The 26,805-nt window shown below is 44.0% G+C and overlaps 1 protein-coding gene across 1 annotated transcript; it reads left to right on the forward strand.

Moving 5' to 3' along the window:
• Positions 1 to 1,655: 1,655 nt before the first annotated feature.
• On the forward strand, positions 1,656 to 26,035 carry Ccdc169 (coiled-coil domain containing 169). The gene is made up of 8 exons (XM_021637543.1): positions 1,656 to 1,738; positions 2,642 to 2,721; positions 7,891 to 8,001; positions 8,081 to 8,121; positions 14,389 to 14,487; positions 14,696 to 14,749; positions 18,950 to 19,026; positions 25,936 to 26,035. The coding sequence occupies exons 1-8, from the start codon at positions 1,656 to 1,658 to the stop codon at positions 26,033 to 26,035; spliced, it is 645 nt and encodes a 214-aa protein (XP_021493218.1).
• The last annotated feature ends 770 nt before the right edge of the window (positions 26,036 to 26,805 follow it).

Genomic DNA, 26,805 nt, shown 5'->3' on the forward strand with positions numbered 1-26,805 from the left:
TGCTCCACATCGCTTGTGTCAGCCTCTAGTTTGTTGAGAAAGGTAGAAAAGAGAGGCTGAGGTGGTGTTGACTCGCTGTTCGTACAGACGGCAGAACTCAAGAATGAGAGTGCAAACAAGATGTCTGCTTACAAGCACTTTCTGGATCCCAGAGACCTTCAATACATAGGAAAAACTAGACAGTAAGGAGGAAGAAAACATGCTAGGAACCTCTCGTGTCCAACACTTAACACCGAGACAGGGAAAATCCATGATTCAGCCAGTATAATAATGCCTAGCACAGGACACATACTCAGCATCTTTGGGGAAGCCAGGGTGGCCATTTTCCGCCACTAGGTATCAGAAGTCATATCCAACGCGAGTACAGGGCAAATGGGGATTTAGATAAACCACAAACCCATTAGCCTGCAGGTTCACTCACGAGGGACCTATTTTGCCTGCATACAGTGCCTGCTGAGACCAGAAAAGGGAGCTGGGTAGTTCAGCGTCCACCGGGAGTGCTGGGAACCAACTAGAGTTCTTCATGTAAAACTGAGTGAGAAATACAAACAAAATGTACCCCTTTCTATCTAAGAAATAAGATAAGACCCCATTTAAAAAATGGTAAAGAAGTCACTTGGCAGAAACGTGGCTCTTGGGTTAGCACTTTTTGAAGTTAAAATAATGGGCTGACAGTTGCCTTCTGTGCAGTTGTAGTTTGCTCAGCCATTGTGCCTTAACCAACAGCCTAAGCATGTGAGGCCCAGCTCTGACCACCCAAAATGAGTCACAGGACCCCTTGATGGCGGGAATGAAAACCCGGTGGGACCCTCACTGGATGTACATGCCTGTTGATTTAACCCTCCTCCAGAAGACACAACCGTTCTGCCTTGCTGGGCTACTTTGTATCCTGCTGTCATTTTCTTGGAATCCCAGACCCATTTCTATCAGCTCAAGTGCTCATATCCGCTTAGCCAACTCTCCACCCCTCTTTTATTTATTTATTTATTTTTTTTTTTCTTTCTGAGATTTTCTTTGTGTAGCCTTGGCTGTCCCGGACTCGTTTTGTAGACCAGCCTGGCCTGGAACTCACAGAGATCTGCCTCTGGTGGTACTGTGCTGGCCTCTAATAATTTTTTAACATAGGTGTCTTTAGAACAGGGATTCCATTCCAAGAATAATTTTTATGGGGACAACCCATATTCAAACCACAAGGGTCAGAGCCTGTCACCTTTCTGACAAAAGATGAGGGAGAAGGCAGAGTATGTTAAAACCTAGATGTCTTGAAATGAATGAAAAAGGCGATAAGCAGCTCAGGGATCAGAGCTGCCTAAACTCAAAGGCAGAATTTCTTGGCCTGAAGCAGATGAAGGCACAGGATAGTGTCCAAGGGACCAGAAGAAGTTTGGACGTTCTGGGCACCTGTATCCCAGACATAACCCGGACAGAACCCTGGCCTTGCACAGGGCCTAGTCACAAAGGTGATACAGTAAAAGGGTGCCCTACCTCCCCCCCCACCCAAGACTGTTTTACACTTAGCTCACACCAGGGCCTGCAGACAGGAGCAACACCCTATGACGTCATGCCATGGCTCCTGGCAACACATTTTCCTTTGGGGTTCCTAGGGACTAGGTGGTGTGCAGGGGAAGGGCACCAGAGGCCTCTAAGCTGCCGCGATGGGAGAGGACAGAGAAGAGAGTTTGGAGGAGTTGAGCACAGACCGCCTGAAGCTGGAGCTGCTGGAGGAGATCCACCTGAAGTGAGTGGACCGTGAGGGCTCCATTACTCAGCTAGGCCTCACGTGACCTGAAGGGCAGGCGCTCTGATGGCGCAAGGAGGCCCCTGTGCGTGGGAATTAACGCAGGGCTCACCCGGCAGCCTCCCAAAGTGGCGGTGTTTATGAAGAGGTTTTTGTTTTGTTTTGTTTTGTTTTGTTTTGTTTTGTTGTGGTATGTGTGTCTGTGTCCGTGTGTTTGTGTGTATCTGTGTGTGTGGTCTGCGACAGATATAGGCAGTGCCATGGCGCCCAAAAGGGGGCAGCAGATCCCCCCGGAACTGGAGTTACAGGCACTTGTGACCTTCCCTGTAGGTTCTGGGACCCAAACCTGTTCCTTAGCCAGCGCTCTGAACGGCTGAGCTACTTGTACAGCCTCCGTTTACCTTTAAGTTTAATGGAGGCCGAGGGAATACAGGCGAGTTGCTCTGCTTTTGTAGATCAAGTGTGGAAGAATTGTCTGTAATCGTGAAGAAAATAAGTGATTGGTTTCGATGGTTCCTTTCGAAGAACTTTAGAAGCCTAGACATTTTTGTAAAAATGGGCTCTGGGACCTTCTGTGATTTTTGAGATGTTACCATAGCTATTCCTCATGCTGGTATTTAGCTGGATTCGGAGAAGCATGTACCAGTGTCATTGGGATCATCGTTAAGCATAGACACGCACTGGTCCCCCAGGGAATTCTGGACTTTGGTGCATTTTAACTCCTTCTAGAACTGACTAATCAACCTGTATTTTCCCAACAGCTGTTTCGCAACAATGGCGCCTCCGATAGACAGTCTTCTTCTATAATAAGTTAGCCCTGAGGCATGAGCGGGTTGCCACACATTAGTTTTCTCACGTTGTCTTCCATTGGATTATTGTTAACGAAAGCCTTTCTAACAACAGGGATGTCGTGCAGCTCTCCATGCTTGAAATACGACGCAAGATAGCAGAGCTGGAGTCCAGCCTCAACAGCGACCATGCAAGTATGCAGTAGATGGTTACACATGGGGCCCACATGCCTGGTGGCTCTTGCGCGTAAAATGACACATATTGGGTAATAGTACCAAGCTTTCAACGCTGCCTTTTGCTGATTCAATGGTTTACTGTAAAGGCTTTCATAGGAATATAAAGCATAAGGGGAGTGGTGTAAAATATTCCTGCCCCTGCCATATTTACTGGGTTCAGAAACTCTCAGGATAGGCAGTTGTTATTCTCCCCATTTATTTAAAAAAAAATGAGATGGAGGAATTTCAGTTACTTCTGAGGTCTCAGAGTTGGTTGTGACAAAACCCCTTGCCACCACCATGATTACACCTATGATGTCAGCACACCAGACAGTTCCAGTTATGCAGTACTGTGTGGCCAACCACCCTCTCACATGGCTGCTTAAAACCAGCTGTAATCCAGTGGTTGGCCGGGTTGACTGGGGTCCCTGAGGTTGCAGTCCAGTCTGTCTGGGGTTCAGTTATCTGTAGGTTCAGATGAGCTGGTCATCGTCAAAACAACTTAAGCAAACAGCTGGAGTCTGATGTCGAAGCCCAGCTGGGCCATCCATCAAGATGGCTCCTGTGTCTTCCACTTTCTCACAGAGTACAATCCTGAGCAAGCATCCTAAATGGCAGAAATAAAATTAATTGCTGGCTGAGCTAAAAAGACACTTTCTAGGTTGATATGTGGTTAGAGCCACTGTGTTCTGTTGGTGGAAATGGATCCGAGGGCTGGAGAGCAGGCACACTCTGTTGTCACGATCCCATTGCAGACTCGTGTTGAAGCTTCGTTGCAGAGCATTGGAGAAGCCTTGAGCTCAACCAGGACCAAAGGGAAGGGCACATGTCACTGTGACCGGTGTGATGACATGTTGTAGAATTCACAGGCGTGAAGGAGATGGCTCGGCATCTAAGGATACTCCCCGTTCTTCCAGAGACTGAAGTTTAAATCCCAGCACCCGCATGGGGCAGCTCACAGCAAGCACCTGTAATGATAGTTCTGAAGGGTCAAACAGCCTCTCATGGCTTCCTCACACAGCTATGTGCACGTGAAACAGACTCACACAAATGTACATGCATGTGTAGATAAGGGTGCATATCAGTTTGCCACAGGGGTCCTAAAAACAGAGCCATTAAGGGAGAATGCTGAGTAACCAGGAGGGTGCTATAGCCTGCAGTACAAACTGTAGCTGTACCCATAGCATGACCGATTTCCACACTCCAGTCTTCACTACCCTACGACCTCTCTCCCCATCCTCATTTTCCACTGGCATGTTTCCCTTCTTCCAGAGATGAAAAGCAATCCCCCAAAGACTTCTGCCAGCAAAGCTTTGCACGTCATTGCATCTGGCTCCCCCTCTCCCAGCCTGCTCCTGGGTGGCCTGGCCTAAGTCAGGTGTAAGTCCCATCCACTCAAACTAGTCAGTGATGTTACTCCAGAGATAGACCCCTTCCTCCATCTTCTCCTTGCTGCCCTGACCACCCCCAGCGCTCCCCGACAGGCTGACTTCACTTCATCTGAAAGGCAAAAGACAAACTTCTTTTGATCCACCCCTTCTCTTCAGCTGACTTCTCTCTACACGCACCCTTAAACAAAAACAACAGTGGTTTTCTGTGTTCTGTCTTTCTTATCTGTCTCTCATATCATCTAAATCTGTTTTGTAAATGGATTAACTTCCAGGTGAGAGGGTGAACACAACCACTTTCGAAACATGCCCCTTGAAGCCCTTTGGCAAGGGCACCCATGTGCAGAAAATGTGGTCTCAGTGGTTGACTGTGAATTTCATCTCCAGCCTCAGCTACAAGACAATAGGAAAGACATTTGCTCCTCAGTTTTGTATGTTTCTTTGTTTTGATTTGTTTTTCATCCAGAGACAGAAACTTTGGCTTGCTGAGGCTTAGACATGGTTTCTCCTGTGGGGAAGGGGGTAGGAAATGAGCTGGGTTTGCTCAGTGAGTTCCCAATTGCTGCATTCACAGTTACGCTCATGCGTCAGTAGATTTATTTGTGTCCAGTCACCTGGAACTCCTCTTCAGGGTCACTAGTGATGCCCGTGCACTAAGTCAGAACCAGGAATCATAATCCCTGGCCTGTGCTCAGCATCGGTCAGAAGCTAACTTTTGGAACACTCTGTTCTTGTGGCCTCTGGGATGTGAATCTCTCAATTGTCCTCCCACATAATGGTCACTTGACATTTTTCATCATCTTCAGATTTCTTAACAACAACAACAAAAACTTGGAATGCCTCAGGGTTCAGTCCTTTCTTCTTTAATATATGTACCAGGTATTCGGTAATACTCTCTGGTTGCATAGGGTCAGTGCCTCCCTGGACTGATAACGTGCAAGTCTCCTCCCTGGGCCTCCCCTTGGAGCTCTGTTGAAATTTCATTTATAGTCTGGTTTTAATCCAGAGCCCATTTGCTATTAGGCCAAGTTATTAAGAGATCCAACAATCTTAGAATAGCCTTAACAGATATGCTATTTTTTTCATGTAATTTAATTTGTCTCATTTCAAAACTAGGAAAAGAATGCTTCCATTTATCTCAGACTGGTCTGATAGTTGAAGGTGAGACAGTAGAGGCTAGGGAAGACAACACAGATACTGGCTGCCATTATTAAGATGGCATCTGTTTGAGGGTTGTACTCAAGCCAAAATAATTGCCAAAAATGAATGAGTGTAATTATAAATTAGGAAGAGAGAATTATTACAATGTTCAGTTTGATAGATAATTTCCTCTCCAGGGCTTGCCATAGGATCAGTAAATTGTGGGACACACAGACACACACATATCAGCAAGATATATGTGGGCTAGGCATCTAATTCTTTCTCTCTCTTACACACACTCACGCACACACACTTGCATACACACTTGAACATACACACACTCACACACACACACACACACACACACACCACTTGCACACACTCATGCACACACATACTCACACATACCGATATGGCTCTGCTCAGACTAAGCCACTGAGCTCTGCCCTGGACAGGGCCAGTTGTCAGAGTCCACCTGTGAAAGAAACACTGGCTCTAAGTTACTTGGCCTTGAGGTGATTCAGCTGGGAAATTTATAGGTGCATAACTGAACAATTTTTTTAGAGTCCTCTTGATCAGCATTTCCCTTTATACTGGTAAAAAAAAAAAAATACATTACCCATGGGGTTGAGAAGTTGATGGCTCCAGCTCTGTGCATGTGCATTTCTCATTCTGTGATCCAGCAGCTCTCAACCTGTGGGTTTCAACCGTTGGGGGCCAAACAACCCTTTCATGTGGGTCACATATCAGATATCCTGCATGTCAGATATTATGATTCATAGCAGTAGCAAAATTACAGTTTTGAAGTAGCAACAAAATAATTTTATGGTTGGGGGTCACCACAGCCTGAGGAGGAACTGTACTAATGTGTTACAGCATTAGGAAGGTTGAGAACCACTGCTCAACTATTCTAGTCCATGGTTACATGGTCTATATGTCTATTTTTGTACCCGTACCATGCAGGCTTTTTACGGTTGTATAGTATAATGTGAAGCCATGTCTTAAACCTCCAGCAAACTCTTTCCACTTACAATTGCTGTGGTTCAGGCTATTTTGTGCTCCTATATACAATTTTCATTATTTTTCTCTACTCACATAAAAACTTTCCTTGGAATTTTGATGGGGACTGTGTTGGGTCTGCAGATCATTTTCATAATACAGAGTTTTACAACATTAATTCTGCCAGCCATGAGCAGGGTAGGACTTCTGGTGTCTCCTTTAGCTTCCATCTTAACGCTGTCATAGGCGCAGCCCTTCACCTCCTAGTTTAATTCATCTCTAGGATTTCTGTTTTAGTTCTGAAGCTACTCTGAATGTTTTTTTTTTCCTCCTTTTAACTGATTTGTTTTTCAGCAAGATTATTACCACTAATTAGAAATCACATTAATTTTTGTGTGTTGATCTTGTTTCCTGCCACTTTGGCCAACTCTTTCTTGTATCTAGGACCCTATCAGCTGCAGTGGTACCCTGACTTCTTCCCTCCCTCTCCACATCTTTCACATCTTTCTCTCATCTTGGTGTTCCAGCTAGGGCTTCGAGCCCTTTATTAAATAAAAAAATGGAGTGAGGAGGGAGAGTTGTCTTTTGTATCTATAGTAGCATAATATTAAACTGATGGATTATGCTCATATAAATAAAAAATAAACTAGCCTCAGACGCTCAGCTTCCCGTGTACAGGGTTACTAATGTGTGCCATCATGACCAGCCTCAGCTCTAACATCTGGAGAACGCTTTTCAACCGTTCTGAGCCTTGACTGTCTTGTTCATAGAATGACTTTTAAAATGTGAGCACCGCATCAGCTCACACTGCAGTTTTCTGCTTAGCGAGCACGTGAGTGGTAAAACTGACTTCAGATATTGGATAATGGTACCATCTGTAGGGTGTTGAGTGGATGTTTCAAGGAGAGAGCCACACTTCTGACATCCCACTCCCCAACAGAACACAGTACAAGGAAACAAGAAGAGAAGAATAAATGGGAGCAGAGAGCATGGGAGAAGAAGAGGAGACAGAAAAGCTGTCCTGAGCTCTGACTATGTGGGTCTAATCCAGGCTGCCTAGGAAATTCTGTCCTAGAGAGAAATACTTTTGAACCATCTCTTTTCTGATTCACTTTGTCAAATTGACTTGGGTCATACTTTCTTATACATGTGTGTGTGTGACATTTTGTGCAGGGGTGGGTGCAGGCGCTCATGTGTTGTTGGTTCATGTGAGTGATGAAGGCCAATATCTGTGTCTTCCTTGATCACATGCCGCCACCTTTATTTATTCATTAATTTTTTTAAAGACAGGATTTCTTAAGTCAGACCTCTTACCAGAGGTCATTGACTCAGTGGGCTGGGGTGGGGAGGGATCTGCTTAATGCATAAAAGCACAATACCCAAATTTAGTGCTCCTATAGCTGACAGGGTCTGCCTGTCTCTGCCCCTCCCCGAGCTGTGGCACTGCAGAAACCCACCTCTGTCTTCATTATTTTTATATGTATTCTGAGTTCTGAACTGAGGTCTTCCAGTTGCACTTCCGGCGCTTTATGGCTTGAACCATCTCGGAGCCCTGATTTGTATTATTTTAATGGACAAATAAGTGGCAGTGAGGTGAGCCTGTTCCCCCATCTTTATTCAGCCAGCGAGTGGAAAGCCCGGTATGAGACTCAGCTGGAGCTGAATGACCAACTGGAAAAACAAATTGTATCTCTGAAAGAGAAGATGGAAAAGATCCGCGGGAACCCTTCAGGTACGAAAGCAGTGGTCCACGTGCTGAGGGCTGAGTGGGAGCCGCGAAAATATCAACTGTTCCTCTTGCTTCTTTGCAGATAGACTGTCTTCCATTCGTATCTATGAAAAAATGACGGTGGTAAGTAGAAGGCTGGGTGAACACAATCAACAAAAGAATGACATACTGAGGTGTCAAGACTGAGGCAAAACCTGAGTAACATTCAGGGGAGCTAGACGAGAACCAAGGCCTTTAGGCTGGTCTGCCCATTAAAAGCTGGGCTAGGGTCGAATGCAGGGACCAAATGCAAGGGAGCAAAACATAGCCAGGGTGGCTGGGAACTTGAAGGCACCTGCTTCTCACAATCTGAAGAAGCGTGTTGAACACCAAATGCCATCTTCTACATACCTAAAATGTGTCCATTCTGTTTCCGCCTTAACAGAAGATGTACAGACAGAACCGTGCACACAGGCACGTACACAGATACACAAATACACACAAACCAGCAGAGTGCCCAGGGTTGCCCTACAATGACACAAAACTTCATAGGGCCGCCCCACCCCTTCTTCTCAAGGTTACCCTCACATCTGTTCTGTCTTAATGTTCCCTTTAATCCAGATAAATTCAGTCCCCGTATTTTATCCTTTACATGTGTTTTTCTACTTGTGTGAGTTTATCCTTGAAAAGGTAAAAAAGCCCAAGACATGACTCCCACCAAGTCCTCGCTGCTGAGAGACAGGCTTTCCTCACACCCTGTGCTGAATTTTTACTTGAAAAACAAAAACAAAACAAACAAACAAACAAACAAAAAAACCCTCAGAGTTATTTTGTAGTGATATGCTGAAAGGAAAAAAAAAAGTATTTTGGGGGGAAGAAAATTAATACTCAGCTGAATTTGTAGGATTCAATATTATAAGCCATTTGTCTTTACTTAAACATACAGGGTATGTAAATGAAACTCCCCCAGCTCAGTTTCCAGACACCGCCTGAGATAAAGCTACGCGTTCTTTCTAGCCGGTGATACTGACCTTTGCCCGGGTCCCCCCAGCCTAACGTGGCACCGGCCTCCTCCTCACTTAACCTCTCCCGTTCCGCCACACAGTGCTAACCGCCGATGGGAACTGACAAGCATGTTTTGAGCAGCTGCAGGCCGAGCGCTCTGCACATTCACAGCATCCTAGGGACCAGCGAATTGTTTTTCCCTGGGTAACCGCCATTCCTTAGTGAACAGTACAGAGAAATCTCTGCGTTTTTGTAAATGACGTGGCGAGGAGAATGAGTCTGATTCCCTCCATTTCTGTTACCTCTGATCTAGAAATGCTCAAATGTCTTGGAAGGTCAGGAAAATACCCCTCCTTCCTGTCCCTGATAGTGGAAAAACTAGGTTTTTCTCCTCCGTGGTGGCGCACACCGCCATCTTGTGGCACGTTTAGGCATGGCCGCTCCGGCTGTGGTAAGTGTCTTCCTTAGTTATCAAGCAGAAACTGAATAGGACCCATATAGTGTAAGCTGGTTCTTCACGCCTGGACCCTGCCCCCAGAAAGACTTTGTAGCTCATATAAAGGACATTTACTATTTAAGTATTTCTTCTTAGTAACATAGAGAAGAAGGCTTCTGAACAAGGCTGGTGTTCGTGCCAGTATGTCGCCTAGGCCTGAGCAGCAAGCATGAGCCCTGAGTGCTCTTGATCCAGTCTCAGATGATCCAAAACCTAAGGAACAAAAACACACTTAGTTTTCTTAGAAACATTTGTGTTGTGTACACATATAATAATACTTGTATATAATTCTCCCAGTTTTCCATTTAGGCTGACAGCATAGTAAACGATTAAAATTAGTTTTGTGAGGCAGACTATGGATTTACAACATCTCAGAATTTCTGACGTTTAAGAGGATTTAGTTATTTCATTTGTAGGTGTGAGCTGTGTATGCATGAGTTCATGTGCAACGTGTGTGTGTCGTGCCTGAAGAGGTAAGAGGGCATTGGATTCCCTGGAGCTACAGTTCTAGGCAGTTGTGAGCCTCCTGATGTGGGTGCGGGGAGTCAAGCGTGGGTCCTCCATGAGAACACAAAGTGCTTTTCATCACCAAGCATCTCTTCAGCCGTCCCACCCCACCCCAGTTTGTCTCCGCCTTTGCTGCGAATCATCAGTCTTTAGGGGTAACCTCCACCAACATACTCACAAATTGATGTCAGTTAGTTTGAATGCCAACTTTGTTTTTACAGCCCTGTGGACACCTGAATTCATATTTTGGATAAAGTATATTGAGTTGATACACCAACTGTATTATGAAAAGATTGATGAAGAATCCTAGAATCCTGGATTATGAGAAGCAGGATGTAGATGTCCCACTGTCCGCCTGGCTGTGGTAGACCTGTGATCAATCCATGCACCCTCTAACTTGCATTCTCCCCAAAGATCAAAACAGTTTACTTGAAAGCAGGTGCATAGCTTCAAACCAGAAAGGACAAAACAAAACAGCTAAGGAATGTGATTCATGTACGTAATAAGCAGGTTTGTCCACAAGGGGGCACGTATAATCTCAGCGTGAAGAATCTGTCAGGGTTGGCGTTGTCCGGGGCTGTAAATCCTGTTGTCCGTTCACTCTCTTAAAATCTCGAGGGGGGAGTTTTAATTTGTAGCTAGCTCCCCTGCCTGCTATTGCTGTTGCTAGCTTCTTCAGAGCAGCAACTGACATTAGTTTTAAGGAAAAACAAGTGGCAGGTAGGGCTTCCTTTCTGTCTGGGATGGTGAAGTAGGCTCCCCCCACCCCCTTATTTAAATCCTAAGTGTATTTTACTTCAGCTATGCAAACACAGCCCTGCAGTGTGCCCTTATAAAAGCAAATTAAAACAAGAATGTAGGTGAGCAATGTTAAGTCAGACTGCTAAGAAGCAACTATTCCTGAAAACAGTTCTTTCAGAGAAGAAACATGACATCTCCACGACTATTGTGAGAATTCAGTCTGTAGGAGCATCTTCATCTTTAGTTTGTCTCCACTGGATGGTTTTCTGGCTTGTGACCATTGATTTACCCAAACCAATAAACATCTGCTTGGGAGCATTACATTGTGTGCCTCCTGTGGATGTGTGGACAGGGTCCTCTCCTCTGATAAAGTCACTTTCCAAATAGCCAGTTTAGTAAATTAATCATCAATAAAGCAAAAGGATCAAAGTCCAGAATGGACCTTAAATTATTTTAGAATAACTTAGCACTTTTAAAGGTTTCTCTTTTCCTTTCCTGTGTACAGTAATTTTTCCGTACTGCGGTGTTGGGTGACCATGCTGTTCTAGAGGAAGCCAGAGCAGCGTCTTGGTTTTCTCTAACAGAACTAATTTTGATGCTGGTATAATTCTCATGAGATTGCCACAGCAAACATTTGTGCTGAGCTGCAGTATAATTTTAAGGTGCTAAAGTGTGTGTTCATATGTGTGTGTGTGAGTGTGTGTGTGTGTGTGTGAGAGAGAGAGAGAGAGAGAGAGAGCTTATAGCAGGTAGAGGAAGGGAAGTAAGGTGCAGCCCAGGCATTGGGGCCTGCACAGCTGGAGCCACTTACGGGCACAGGGCTGAGAGTGGCCGGGAACATGGATGTCTTGTTCTGTGTGGACAGACCTACCTGAGAATCGACAGGAGACGGTGATGAAGAAAGTCAGGACATGAAAAAACTACAACTGACATGAAGCTTCCGGTTGAATATGTGAGATGAATGCACAGACAGACAGAGGAAAAAATATAAAAAACAAAACAAAGCAAAAACCTCCCAATGATTGCTAAACTCGGACAATAGGACACGTGGTTAATCTCACGTTAATTTAAGGAGTCAAAGTTTGAGTATAAATTGTCCAATGCTACTGAAATGGCAGTCCTGCTATACTTCTCAGATGTGTTTGAATAGAATGTTCCATTTTAGCCAATATTCTTTGCTGTGGAACAAGCAAGAGAAAGAGGCAGTATGTGCTGGAGCCTGGGCTCTGCTAACACATTTTTTTTGGTTTTGTTATTAAAGTAGAAGAGTCTTGCTTATAATTTTTTTAATTCATTTTATGCATTCTTCCATTATAAATACACACTCTCATTTCTCTATATTAAAAATTTATAATATTCTCTCATCTAACCAAAACCAATAGCCAATGTAAAATTGAAAAACCATGTTTAGTGGTTTTTGAAAACGAATTTTCTAAGATACAAATTGTGGAAGTAAAATCATAATGTTGATCTGGCAAAGGTGAGTTGAAAGTGTTGGGTAAGGACTGTGACATCTGATAGCAGAGAGATGACAATGGGTGCTTGACGTGACTGGCTGAGCTGACTGGAGGGTGAAACTCCGCCGGCAAGAGACTGAAGGACATTTTGGAAGACCATAGCTAGAGGAACGATAGTTTTCATTAGACAGTTGAAGAAGGGTCAGCAGAGAACAGAGAAGAACAGCAGTGGCATGGAAAGCAAGCTCCAGACTTGTCCGTGGGGACTTCGGCAGCCACAGGTATGGGAGAGGTAGGGGGAGGCTGTGAACACTCATCACTCAGAACTTGGTGTCAGCTCGTGTGGGTGGCCGCTCTCCTTCAGCTAGGACACTGTTTTCGGGATAAAAATGTCATCCTCATGGAGCTTTACAAATAGAAGGCAAGAGTGAGAAATGGTGCTGAGAAAGGAGCTGTGAGAGCCAGGCTCTCATCCCCGCCCCCAGCCAGCTCAACATTACAGAGCTGTTTGGCTGTCAAAGGAAACATGAGGGTCCAGGGAGCATGCCTCAGGCTCCCTGGGCATGAAGATTGTTTGATGGGCGTCCTGGTCCCTAGGTACCTGACTTTGAACCCGATCAAGCCCACAATTGCCAAGGCCTGTTCTCCCCCTGTGAGCTCTGGCAGCCAGTGGAAAGACAAAGGCAGAGAGAGCTATTCCTGGCCTATGTGGGATCCTGTTGTTGACCGATTGTACTTAGGGATTCTTAGTTTTGCTAGGTTTTTTGTTTTGTGCTAGGTTTTTTGTTTTGTTTTGTTTTTGTTTTTGTTTTTTTGGCTGAATGACTAGGATGTATCTTCTTCCAGCCAACCTTCTTGGCCTGCATTGTGGTGAGTCCATGAGCCCCTTCTCCCAGTCTCCTGCTTCTCCTCATCTTCACAAGGCCCCATCCCTGATCTTTGTACTTTTCATTCCATCTTGGCATCAATTTCTCAGAGGACTAGGTATGAAACCAGTGGCACTGAAAGCGAGCTGAGGAAAACAGGGAGATGGTGCATGTCTGTCCGGGACACTGTGTAGAAGGCAGTGTCCTGACGGGGTGAATATTATAATCCCAGGATGGCAGTTCACTTTATAAGGCCTGATCATGACCTCAGGATGTGCCCTGACAGATAGGATACTGTGAGGGAAGCCAAGGGGCAGGAGTTTCGGAAATACAGGGTTTGGTAGTAAGTGGCACTAGAGCCTGCATGAGGATGAGGAGAGACTTAAGTGCATGCCGAGACAGCCTTCTTGAGAGTTCTCAGGAGCCTCTGTCCCCACATCAGGAAAGGAAATGCAGTAGGACACGGGAGGAAATCCACTCTGTGAGAGGTGTGTGAGTGGCCAGGCCAGGTGGATCTGTTATGTGAAGAATAGGGCCATGATCCTCCTGGGCTCATTCCCAGCCCTGTGTTACTGCCAAATTCTTGGCAGATCTAAATGATGCATTTTAATAGTATGTTTCTCTCATTCTTTAAAATGAACAGTGTTATCACTCCTAGTCACTATGACCTGCTCCATCTCCTCCTCTTTTAGAGGAGAGGTGCCTTCAGATTTTCTCTGTGTGGATGCTTGGTATCACTGGTAGTTTACACCAGTGTGTAAAGTAAACATGAAGCATACCGTTGGAAGAGGATGCATGTAGTCTTACCCCATTGTTACAGTGGCAGCAGTTGTGTGCCTGATGCCAGCATGTGTGTCCCTGGGTACTGTCTTACCTGGGTTCTGATTCCAGCACTCCCATTGGTCAGTGTCACATCTTTGGGATAATTACACAACCCCTGTGGCTGTAATTTTCTGCACATTAAACAGAAAGACCAGCTATCTCATGATTTGTGATTCAAATCAAATGAACTCATGTATGGGAAACACATATATTCCTCAGATCTTAGAAACCTTACCTTTCACTTGAAACTTTCGTGCAGGCACACAATTCTGAGTCTTAGTCCAATCTGGGAACCTTGGGACAACAGGTCTAATTTTGATAAATGAAGAAGGCACTTAGTGTAATTCAGGGCACAGACTTCAATAAATAAAACTGTTCTGTGAATTATTGCTGTTACTTACAGCTTATGGAATCACAGTCACACTTGGCTCTAGCACTCATTCACTGGGGAATGATTTTTTTTTTAATTGCTGCTTAGAACCTGAAGTACATAAAAACTGTCTGTTCCTATTTTCAGGAATCTTTAAACACATTACTTAAACAACTAGAAAAAGAGAAAAGGAGTCTTGAAACTCAAGTGAAAGACTACACACTTAAACTGGAGCAGGAATCAAAGGTTGGTTTAACTCCATGTGAAGCAATGTTCTTGAAGCTGCCATTCATTTTTCTAGTATTTTCTATAAATCTGTTTTCACACTCATGAAGTTCTTTCAGAACTGTTTTGTTTGCTATAAAAGGCAGCAGATGTAAAGCCTGACCTGGTAATGAACCTGTCAGTGTGGTTGTCCCTCTCTCACGCTGATTTACCTGCTCTCTTTTAATAGGCATACCACAGGACCAACAATGAGCGCCGCACATACATCGTGGAAATGTCTCAGGTAACCCCATCACTTATTGCAGCTGCTAGAAGTTTCCTCCAACTAGGAGTCGTCTTATTTTCCTGTTCTAGTTTGGTTGGCCGAGAAACAGATGTTGGGATTATGGAAGGAAATAGAATGGTTTTTGTTTGTTTGTTTGTTTGTTTTAATACAGGAGAGTGGAAAGGAAAAGATGTAACTTCTATAAAGAAATGAAAGGGCAGCCCCAGTTAAGGCATAAATTTGCATACTTTGATTCATAATTGCTGTAATGCAGAGAACCTGCGTCATAGTCCCTGGGTGTCAGAAAATTCCAGGCACGTCACTGCTCAGCCGTTCGTGGTGGGTCTGGCTGTGCAGCCAACACTGCTGTGCATGGGTAGGGATCAATACTTTGTGTGCCTGTCTTGACAGCTTCGTCTGCTTTTCAGCTTCATCTGTGACATTGGCGGTCTTACAGCAGTCACACTTTACATCACTAGTGCTGTGACTTAGGTTTCCTCATGGCTTAAAGGACCACGTTCACCTTAATGTTTTATACCATCGCCCAAATCGTTCACCTTCACAGTTGATGCTGTCGTGCATATTTAATTTATATTAACTTTATTTTCTGTACGTGTTCAGATTATTACATGAGTTCAGTTTTCAGTGACTCTTATCCAAGCAGAAGTACCCAGACATCTAGTGGATGTGTAAATCTCAGGAGGAATGTTCTAGAATGGAAAGAGATGTTTAGAAATTACTGGCACACAGTTATTACAGATATGTGAAGGAATGAGATAGAGCAAGGGCCACATGTACGGTTATAAGAGAACACAGTTTAGGATATAGTTCAGAAGAGCGACCATGGTGATGCCAAAGGATGCAGGAGGAGAGTGCAGTGGGGCAGGTAGGGGTGGATTGACAATCCCTTACAGTGACGGAGCACTGTGAAGGATTTATGTAACAATTCAGAGGAAGAGCTAGGTGTGGGGATTGGAACCCAGAAAGGGGAGGAATTTAAGAGTGAAAATTAAGGGTTTAGTGGTAAAGGAATACTTGGGGCTTAGAGTCAACAAGGTAAGTAGAAAATGAACAGAATGGGTCAGTCCTTGAAATCTATTGTCCTTTTATAACCATCAATGGCACCTTCCTGGTTCTTGGCAGTGGCTGGGAAGCCAGGCTTGCACCTCCAGCACACACTCCCTCCTGCCTGTCCTCTAAATCCACATGCTGCCTGGAACACTCTTTCTCATCCGAGCCTTTTCAGCTCCATCTCGAGGTCTTTTGTGAATATGTAAGTTCTCTGTCAGGCCTTGACTTGATGGAAAGATCACAGACCACGAAGCCAGACAAACTCTGGATTTGAACCCAACTCTTCATTTAGTTGCTGTGTTACCTTTTGAAATCATGCCACATGCATGTGTGCATGTGTGTGCGCGCATGTGTGTGTGTACATGTGTGTGTGTGTGTGTGTGTGTGTGCGTGTGCGCGCGCACGCGCGCGCATTTGTCCAGTCTGCTGCAGTTGCTTTTGTGTGCTCATTCAGGGTGACTCATTCTCCATCCAATGTTTGTCATCTGACTCAGTCTCTGCTTTTCTTGTATCCCCCTCCTGTGATCTCTACTGGGAGAATAGACAGATAGATAGAGCAGTGTAGGAGACAGGCATGGCTTATTGCAAGCTGAACATACTCTCAAGCAGTGTGAGCAATGGCCAAGGAGACCCCTGGCCTGACCTACACTCCAGGCTGCCATTATACTATATTCTAAGAACAAGCAGCTTTTCTTGAGGTACTTTGTCCTGTCCAGGTGATTGACAGGCTGGTTTGGATCTTTGCTTGGATGAGGAAGCAGAGGTGTGTCTTTGTTCTTCATCAGAAAGCCTCCTGCTGTAGAGTAATCTCATAAAGATTTGGTACTCCTTCAGCCAGGTTCTCCATTCATGGCCCTCCAGGCAGCTTGGTGTCAGGCTCCTTCCAAGGTCAAAGATGTGACTAGAGTTCCTTTTCTAGCCTGTAAATAAAATCCATTTTAGTTCTTGGTTTAAAGTTGTTACTGTGAGGGAGAGTACAGTCCCTGTGTCTTCCAATCCTGTTCATATCTAATGTGTCACTTAACAACCACGATGGGTGTGTTTTGATCGAAACCGACTCCCCCTCCACACGTCTTCTCATTTCTGCGATCCTGCTTCGTAACAACTTATAGGCACAAGGAATTATCAAAGAGTGAGGCAGGACCAACTTTTCAGAGGGTTATAAGACCTGATAGGTTTAAGTTTTGCTGTCTGAGGAGGGAGAGAACCACAGGGGGGATACAATGTGAATAAAGTGCAATTAATAAGGAAAAAATCAGTTTTGCTGTCTGCTCCAAATAATTGAATTTTAGCCAAGGACATCAGAGTGTTAAATACAAATGTTTTTGGTTTGTAAATAAGATATTGTTGGACTGTCCAACAGTTCTAAATTCTCTTAATGGTTTTTTTGGACATATGTGTGTTGTGTGTTTGTTGCATCTGTGCTCATGTGGTATATACATGCGAAGAGTATCTGTGTTATTATAAAAAATCAAAATCCCAACCATTTTATTTTACCAATGAAGACTCAGGAGCCAGATACTGGGGTGAAAACCTACTAGCTCAGAGAGACAGAGAAAGTACCCAGCTGATCTTCCTACTCAGCTCATATCCCAGAAGGAAAAAGCCCAAAGCCCAAAGCTAAAAGCTAAAAGTTTGCTGGCCTAGGAGGAAAAGGTCTACTAGTTCAGCTGACAGCCCAGGAGGAGAAAGCCAAAAGTTCAAGGCCAAGGAGCTAAAGAGCTAAAAGCAAGGAGCTGAAGAGCTAAAGCTCTCAAGCTAAAGTGCCCTTCTTCTCCATTTGTCTTAAATATCCCTTTCTCAAAGTCCCTCCTTACTGCTTAATCCCTGTCAGCTGTTTTTTTGCTTTGCCTCTTGACCTAGGGTTAACTTTATTAAATCCTGTGTACAGAAAGATCTTAAAGGATTAAAGGTGTGTGCTAGGACTGAGCCACACAATAATCACCTGTTTGTTAGTATTTAAACAGCCTGCTTCTGGGTTGCCTAGCAACCTATGATGTTATCATGTGTCACCCTCGAGGTAGCCACACCTGGCAGGCATGGTTTAGTTGCTCCATAAAAGGATCAACCCACCACTTTGTCACTCTCTTGCCCTCTTAATCTCTCACTCTCCTGCTCTCTCCCCTTTCTCTGTCGGGGCATCCCCTCTCTTCCCCCTATCATGTCTCTCTCTCTCCTTCTCTCTCTCTCTTCATCTCCATCTAATTTGTTATGCTCATCATCATTTCATTGGTCCTAACACTGTTTACAATAAACAGAAAGTTCTTGGTTAAAGGTATGTGTTAGGGCTGAACCATACCAAACAAAAGACATGTTATTGTTTGGTTTGGTTTGGTTTGGTTTTTTGTTGTTGTTGTTGTTGTTGTTGTTTTTCTTTTTTGTTGTTGTTTTTTACAGTTAACAATCTCAGGGTTCACAATGGGATTAAATATCCTGCAACATATGTGGGCGCATATGGAATCCAGAGAAGGACAGCGTATGTCCCACTCTCTGCCTTATCTACTCATACAGCATCTCACTGAACCTGGGTTAGGCTGGTGGTTGTGACACACAGATCTTCACTGACAGCATTGGGTGTGCTCCCTACTGTCGACACTGTTTCTCAGATACCGTGGTCATTGGTTTATATCACTGAGTTTCTTCTCTGCAGTGTTGTCTTGATTGATGAACTCATTCATTTATGGCTTCAGTGGCCATCTTGAAGTTGATCAGCCTCCAATGTTTATTGAATTACCTGGGACATCAATTTGCATATCCTGGACAAACCACAAAATAAATGTAATGAAAATGCTATCTTGCCTTTCTGTTTTTCCTTGCCTCTTCTGCCTTGCTGGCTGGCTGTATGTTTTATGTATGTTTTTGTCTACTACAAACATTTCTAGAGGTCCACACCACATGGGTGATTGGCTTTAATAGTTTTCTTGGTATTTAATTTGAAAGTCATGTGGACTGTGGGGTCAAGAGAGAGTTTGTACAGAAACCTCAAAAGGTTTCTCCTAACGCTGAACTTCCTGCTTCTTAGCTGCTTCTACACATGCTGCTAAGACACATGTTTGTGAAAGAAACCAACAGAAAATTGACTCTTTTAACCCAGAATTCAGTTGGGAAGTAAGAAGAAAAACATGTTGGTTTCTTTTTGTATTTCAGGTTTCTGGCTCAAGTCAAGCTTCTAAAAAGCAACAGATGGATCCATTGCCTAAAATGAAAGAGAATCCCACGAAAATGTATGTCTGGGTAGAGCTCCCCTTGCTAGTTAATTATGCTGCTCACAAATGGCATTCACTCAACAGGTGTCCATTAGATTTTGGAAGCTGAGATTCTAGATGTTTTTTAACTTTTATTAATTACACTTTATTCACTTTGTATCTCCCCATAAACCCCTATCTCCTCCACTCCTAATCCCACCTTCCCTCCCCCTTCTTCATGCATGTCCCTCCCCAAGTCCACTGATAGGGGAGGTCCCCCTCTCCTTCTTTCTGATCCTAGTCTATCAGATCCCATCAGGAGTGGCTGGATTGTCTTCCTCTGTGGCCTGGGAGGTGATCAAAGAGCAGGCCAATCAGTTCATGTCAGAGGCAGTCCCTCTTCCCATTACTATGTAACCCACTTGGACACTGAACTGCCATGCATGGAGATAACTGAGATTCTAAATTTTATAGCCATGTATAAAACAGCTCATGGCAGGAGACTCCAGAAAAGCCAGTGACATCACACTCTATATTCATGGGATTTGAGCTTCCAGAGCACAGTTAGTCTCCAAAGGAGGTGACATGTTAAACCAAAGCAGGAAGACAGGAAGAGTTAACTTCTACACTACTAATAACCTAACAGGCACACAATAAGGGTCTGTCTTGACCTTTTCAGTGGGGAATCATGTTTGTTGCTATGGACATAGTACAGTTTAAACAGATCCCAAGCAAAGGAAGCTACTTGATGATGAAGAACGAAGGAACTTTTAGGTATTTCCAAGGCAATATATATGTGTGTGTGTGTGTGTGTGTGTGTGTTTCCAGATCCTGTAGAAAATATGGAATCATCTGATCCTTATCTCTATGACCTTATGCCCCATGTGTGGTAGCATATTCATATATAACATTGAAAAAAATAAACCAATATGTGAATTAGTTATAAATCAATCTTGTCTAATTATGGTCAAGACAAGAGGTACTGGAGGGATGTGAAATATGACAGGTTTCTTTGGTAAAGATTAATGATGTAGCTCAATTTTGCTCAATTCTCAGCTAGATAAAAAGAAGTATATTTTCCATTAATAGTCATTACTTATTGAAATTATAATTAATTATCTTTATACATTTTTATCATAGACTTATAAAGTCATTTAAATATTAACATTTGACAAAGGACCTCAGTGGAAAAAGCGTCAAACCACTGTGTCTGAGATTCTGAAGACCATCTCAGTGGTAAGAGACTCACAGGTCCCAGGGCTCAGGACATGTTTGTACTTGTGCTAGGATGTGTCACAGAGAAAAGGTGCAACTGAAATCCACAGGAGAAAAGGCTCCTGGATTACAGTCTGTGAGAACTAGGCGCCAAGTTGTGAAGTCCGGCAGAGTTCCACTGACACACTTAGTCCCTCCAAGAGTGAGTTACAGCAGCTGGTTGACAGTACATGAAGGTTTCATGTCCTAGAGAGGCTCACTGAGGCACAGCACCCAATGGTTCTGCTGGCTGGGGTCACACATACTCATATACACACTCATATCCATCTCCTGCTAATATTCCAGACTCCAAGAAGATAAGCAGGTATTGTGATGGTGTAGGTGCAGGGCAATGTTCTTACCACTTGGGGCACAGTTTTGCTAGGACAAAGAACCTTTGCCACTAGGTACCCTGTAGGCAGGCTTTCCTGACGATAGTAATCCAGAGCTGTTACCTCAGCTCTTCTCTGTGCCTCACCCTGCATAGCTACCTTCCATTTAACCTTTGCTCTAATCCAAATCTCTTCTTAAAATACACTACTACTCCTTCGTAATTTTCTTTGATGGTGAAGCAGTACTTTGAACATTAAACGGAGGCCTTGTCCTCACGCCATTAGTGTACATCCTCACACAGTGTTCACACATGTACACATATGTACAGCCTGCCTTCATCTGCCTGTCTGGGGCCTCTGGGCCATAGGTCTGAGCTGAGCCTGAGATGCTGGTATAGGAGGTAGATGCCATGGCCTGGGATCTCTCACTCCAGAACCGTCCATTCCACCCTGATCCTTTCTGTCTCTGGTGAATCAGAATGAGGAGAGATTGTCCACCGTAGATTGCTGCTTAACAGTCTTTGAATGGATTCCTGAGCTGATGAGTGGTCAGGCAGCTACACTAGGCTTTCAGTGTCGGAACTGTAAGCAACACTCAGACCTCACCCAATAGAAACATCTCTGTCTTCCTGATTAGGTATTTGCATACATGTATGTAGTCGAGACTGCCTTAAAACATTGTCTCTGAGCTACTGGCCTGACCACGGAATGTGGTATCCTCCTTTTGTTGATTGTTTAAATTTGGGTCATAGCCAATGTTGGTGCTAAGCCCCTCCCAGCAGATTGACCAAGTGGTGCTGAGCATCCCTCAGCGGCAGAGCGGAGAGGCCACTGTGGGTCATAGTCAGCAGCAGGAGCAGATGGAGTGTGGATTTAGATGGCTGCTTGGGAATGGGGCTTGGTGTTCGCTTCTACAGCTGCCCATGTGCCTTTTCTGATTGTCAGCAATTCTGCTTCTGAACACAATGGTGCAGTTATGCCTTAAGACCTGACCATGGATGTCATAGCAGCTTTATCCATGATAGTCAAAGGTGCAAAAACAAACCCTAAACTGTTCGTCAGTAGGGAATGGGTATTTCTTATGTCTATGCATATATACTACAGAAGTAAGAGTAGTAAGTACCCTTTGTATCACATTTGGATAATTTGCATAGTCTTCTGTACAGGGATATGTAAATGGGCTTCCATTCACATGAAGTTTAAGCTGAAATAGTCTGTTGCTGGAGTACAGGATGGTCCTTACAAATGGAGCTGAGAAAAAGGAAGCACCTGAGGCCTTCCAGTAAGCTGTCAGTATTTTATCGAGAAGCCCAGAGGGTAGTTACCGGAATGTTAACTTTATGACTTCATAGAACTGTGGGCTTATGGTTTTCACACTTTTGTACCTGTTATGTTTTGAATGCTATTTTAAAACTCAAGTGCTATGGCCTTAATGTGTGCCCTGATAGACATTCTCATATGTGCTCATCAACTTGCATCTGTAACACAGAGGCTGACACAATTCATTAATTTTTTTTTTTTTAAAAGATTAATTCAGCCTTAGTTTAAGAGGTTCTTGTCTGTGACTGGTTGCCCTTGCTGGGCCGTCCCTGTGTCAAGCAGCACACTGATGGTTGGTGGTGCAAGGCAGAGTAAAACTGCCACACAGAAGGCTGGGGGGAAAGTGCTGGGTCTCACCGCTGGCTTCACTTTCCAGCTACACCAAGACTTTCCACCAGCCCCGACCTCCCACAGATTCCATAGCCCACCTCCCGCTAGTACTGCCAGGGGCCACGGTTAACACAGAGACCAATGTTCAAACACTGGCTTATGATATGGTTTGACACTTAAATCAGAGTACTGGAAGAGACCCAGTTAAGAGAAATTCTGTTTAAAGCATTCGTCAAAAAAGTGATTCTGGTGCCCTCCTGTAATCCCAGCACCCAGAGAGGCAGAGACAGGCAGGATCTTTGTAAGTTTGAGGCCAGCCTCATCTACAAAGCAAGTCCAGGACAGCCAAGGCTACACAGAGAAACCATGTCTTGAAACAACAACAAAAAAAAAGTGATTCTGCCCAGTTGAATACCACCAATTATATTCCTACTTCAAGAAATTGTGACTGTAAATGAACAAGATACCTCCACCTCACTGAACGATCTATGCTAAAGATCTTTGCACATACTATTTATAAAGAATGGCTAAGACGGTTAAGTGAAATGCTTTTTAGAAATAGGTTTACCAGTTGCCCCTAAGTTCTGCAAAGCTGATAGGTAGCTTTGGACGATGGCCCCTGGAATATGTTAACTGTGAAAGATAGACTTTGTAAGTAAGGAACTCAAATGGTGATGGATACCACAACAACAACACACCAAAGAACCAAGTGTGATGTTTCCTTTTCTTTGCTTTGTTGATATAGTGATCAAAGGCCCTTGAGGAAGACAGGGCAGTCCTTTGTGCTCCAAAATGAAAGCTCCAAAAGAAATTAATTGTGGCTTGTTGAGGGAAGGATTGTTTATGGAACTTATTTTTGAGGCAAGAACCTCTCTCTTAAAGTTTCTTCCCCCCTAAGGGCCTCCATCTAGTTTCCTGGGATCCACACTCACTCCCAGGTAAATGCACATAAAAATTAGAAGCTGATATCCTATGGGAAGGAGCACGCATCACTTGTCTTCTAGTCCTGGCTGCCTCATTTAATGTATTTCCATTTTCATCTCTACTGGTGGCAAATTAAATTTCCATCGTGTACCTGTGCCACATGGTCACTATCCACCTGCTGATGGACAGCTAGGCTGATTCTGTTCTCTTGCTGTTCTGAATAGGGCAGCAGTGAACATACGCACACATCTCTGTCACAGGACTAGAGCCTTTTGCTCATGTGTTAGAAGTTAGCACAGCAGACTCAAACGGCAGCTCTGGTGTTTAGAGAAACAATCACACCATTTTTCACAGTGGCTGTACCACTTGTACCTGTACCGACAGTAACTACGGCTCATCTCTCACCACATCCCCATCAACCTCTATTGTCATTAGTTTCCCTGTCAACAGCTATTGAGACTTGAGTGAGATGGAATCTCAAATGTCATTTCTTCTTCTTCTTCTTCTTCTTCTTCTTCTTCTTCTTCTTCTTCTTCTTCTTCTTCTCCTTCTTCTTCTTTGGAGAACCATTTGTTCAGTGTACCAGCTCATTTATAGCAGTTGTGGGGCTCCGGAGAACATTTGGCGAACATTTGCACTCCTCTGTATGGTCTAGATATTAATGCCCTGTCTGAAATACAGCTGGCCAGGACTTTCTCCAGTCTGTGCTCTCTTCACTCCTCTTTCATCTCCTTGCTGTGCAGAAACTTTTTAATTTCCTGTGATCCCATGTGTTGCTGGGTTTTGATTCAAAAAATGAATTGCTATTCCTGTTTCTTGAAGTGCCATCCCTGTTTTGTTTTTGGTTTGTTTGTTTGTCTTTGGGATGTGTTTATGTGTGTGTGTGTTGATTTTAATAATGGCAATTTCAGCATTTCCCATTTCAAACTGAGGTCTTATTGACAATCCCCCCCGCCCCTTTTCACTAGAACTATATTGTGTCTGCATTTTTTTGGTTGTCTTTTCTGTCTTGTCAAAACTGGGCATTTCATGCAGCATATAGCTAGTATGTATCTCAGTTACTCTCTTTCCCCAGGGCTGAAGGCTGATGTTATGTGGCAACTTCTCTTAATTCATCCTGTGACAGTGGTGTTCTTTGCCATGCGATCACCTTAGGATTAGCAGAAAAACTTAAAGTACTTGAAATCAATAAACCTCTTCCTTCGTGGGGGACATAGCATATGGGTTTGGACAGGCTGTCCCTACTCAGCCAGGAGAACCACACCTCTGCCTCACTTTTACTTCAGCTCTCGCAGCTACATTTCAATGATAGGCAAAGGAGAGAGCTTAGGTCATTCTCAAGTCAAGACATATATGAGCCAAGGTATATAAAGTTACACATAAGCATGGCAGTCCAGACCCTGAGATTTGTGCTGGAGTTCTACTAATGCCCAGCCCACAGCTTTTTAACTTTCCTGGTTAGCTTAGCTTAAATAATAGTAGCCATGAAATTAAGTGATGGCTTCAGTTTGTCCCAGCAAATTCTCCAAGAGAAATGTTCATGCTAGATCATGTCCAGAGAAGGCCAAAGGAGAAGACTTTGCAGTCAGTGGCAGCTCCTGTAGTGTGTGTTGGCTCCTGGTTTTACCATAGCTATGGGCTGTTGATTTTCTTTGGAGGTAAGGAGCAGGAGTAGGACTAGGCAGAACTAAATTCTGCACAACTCAGTGTTCTCACCAAGGCCCCAACTTTCTTTGTTGTATAAATTCTTGAGAAGTGCTACAAAATTTTGATTTCTAGAGTTCTAAAGCACTTGCTTTAGAACTTTTTTATTTATTATTATTATTAATTACAGTTTATTCACTTTATAGCCCACCTGTAACTCCCTCCTCCCCTCCCAATCCCACTTTCCCTCCCTCTTCTCCACCCATGCCCCTCCCCCAGTCCACTGATAGGGGAGATCCTCCTCCCCTTCCTTCTGATCCTAGTCTATCATGTTACATCAGGAGTGGCTGCATTGTCTTCCTCTGTGGCCTGCTAAGACTGCACCCCCCCTCAGGGGGAGGTAATCAAAAAGAAGGCCAATCAGTTCATGTCAGAGGCAGTCCCAGTTCCCATTACTGTGGAACCCACTTTGACACTGAACTGCCATGGGCTACATCTGTGCAGGGGTTCTAGGTTATCTCTATGGTCCTTAGTTGGAGTATCAGTCTCAGAAAAGAACCCCTGTATCCAGATATTTTGCTTCTGTAGCTCTCCTTGTTGAGCTCCTGTCCTCTGCAGGTCTTACTATTTCCCCCTTCTTTCATAATATTCCCTGCAATCTGCCCAAAGTTTGATTATAAGTCTCAGCATTTGCTTTGATACCCTACAGGGTAGGGTCTTTCAGAGGCCCTCTGTGGTAGGCTCCTGTCTGGTTCCCTCGGTTCCCTGTTTTCACCCTCTTCTTATGTCCATGTATTAGTATTATTTCACTGTCACTATTCTGTATCTTGGCCTCTCCATGTTAGTAACTAGCACATTGTTTTCCCTTGCCTCTCTATAGACAGGGCCTTCTATGTTGGGTACCTGAGGGGCCGGCTTTGGAGTCTCACCCTTTGAGTACTTGCATTTGCAGTGCTTGCCCTACAGCTGCCATGAGATGGTGACACACAGTTGCTGAGACTGTGGGGCAGACAGAACGTGTGCAGGTGAGGATGCCCTTTCTCCAGAGAGATGGGTCGTCCACAGTCTCCGCATATGACATAAGCTTTTTTTGTTGCAGACAATGGTGACAGAAAAAATATGATCAATGCTTATTTTATTTCAGTGGGAAATGCAGTTCTGTTAATCAGAAGACAACGAACGTCAAGAAAGGACCAGTAAAAAAGGTTTCACGATCAAGCCATCTCCCGAAACTCAACCCGTAATTTCAGAGATGGGCAGACCTCTATTTTTCCCATCTTCATCCAGAATCTTCAGCTTAGGAAGCTGATGTTCAACACGTTTCTCAGAGGAGGAAATAGATGAGGAAGAGCGGCATCTCTCGCTCTTTCAAAAGTTGATTCCTTTGCCTGCATAAGTCGTGTGTCTGCAGTGACTCTAGATGTACTTGTGGTCCTACAGTATCTTAGAGGGGAACCTGAAGGGTGACATCATTCCAGTACTTTCAGTAGGGAGTTTTCTGCTCTGCTCTGATTGCATTGTTATGTTGTATTTGGTTTCTAGTTGACCATCAGCTAGAATTACACATATGTGCAATGTATATAATATATATGTAATATATAATATATAATGTTACATATATTATAGGCTGTATATATTACATGTGTTGTATAACATGTAATATATGTGTATATGTAACTACTTTTTGTGATTCTAGGTTGCATTATGTTCAGTTCAGCTCCTTAAAATCAAGGTTCCAACATGATCACAGATCACAGCATATGGAAGTTTAGCTGAAATATTGCCAGTAACTCCAGCCATTCACCGTGCTGGTCCCAGCAGCCCTCACCCTGCTGGCAGCAGAGCATTTGGAGCAAATCCCATCATCTTGTAATTATTTCCCACATTTATAAAATGACTATGACAATTTGTATGCTTCGTAAGATTTCCTGCGGTTCTAGAAAGCCTGTTCAGTCACAGGAGCCTGCTGCTGAGAATGTGGCATTAAAATTATTCTGTGATTTTTACTAACTCA

The sequence above is a fragment of the Meriones unguiculatus genome, chromosome 2 (genome assembly GCF_030254825.1).
Source record: "Meriones unguiculatus strain TT.TT164.6M chromosome 2, Bangor_MerUng_6.1, whole genome shotgun sequence".
In the NCBI taxonomy this organism is placed as follows: Eukaryota; Metazoa; Chordata; class Mammalia; order Rodentia; family Muridae; genus Meriones; species Meriones unguiculatus.

Excerpts from the sequence above, each read along its gene's own strand:
- Ccdc169 (XM_021637543.1), top strand. The coding sequence starts at position 1,656 with ATGGGAGAGGACAGAGAAGAGAGTTTGGAGGAGTTGAGCACAGACCGC. Across the intron at positions 1,739-2,641 it reads CTGGAGGAGATCCACCTGAA|GGATGTCGTGCAGCTCTCCA; the intron begins GTGAGTGGACCG and ends TTCTAACAACAG. Across the intron at positions 8,122-14,388 it reads TCTATGAAAAAATGACGGTG|GAATCTTTAAACACATTACT; the intron begins GTAAGTAGAAGG and ends TCCTATTTTCAG.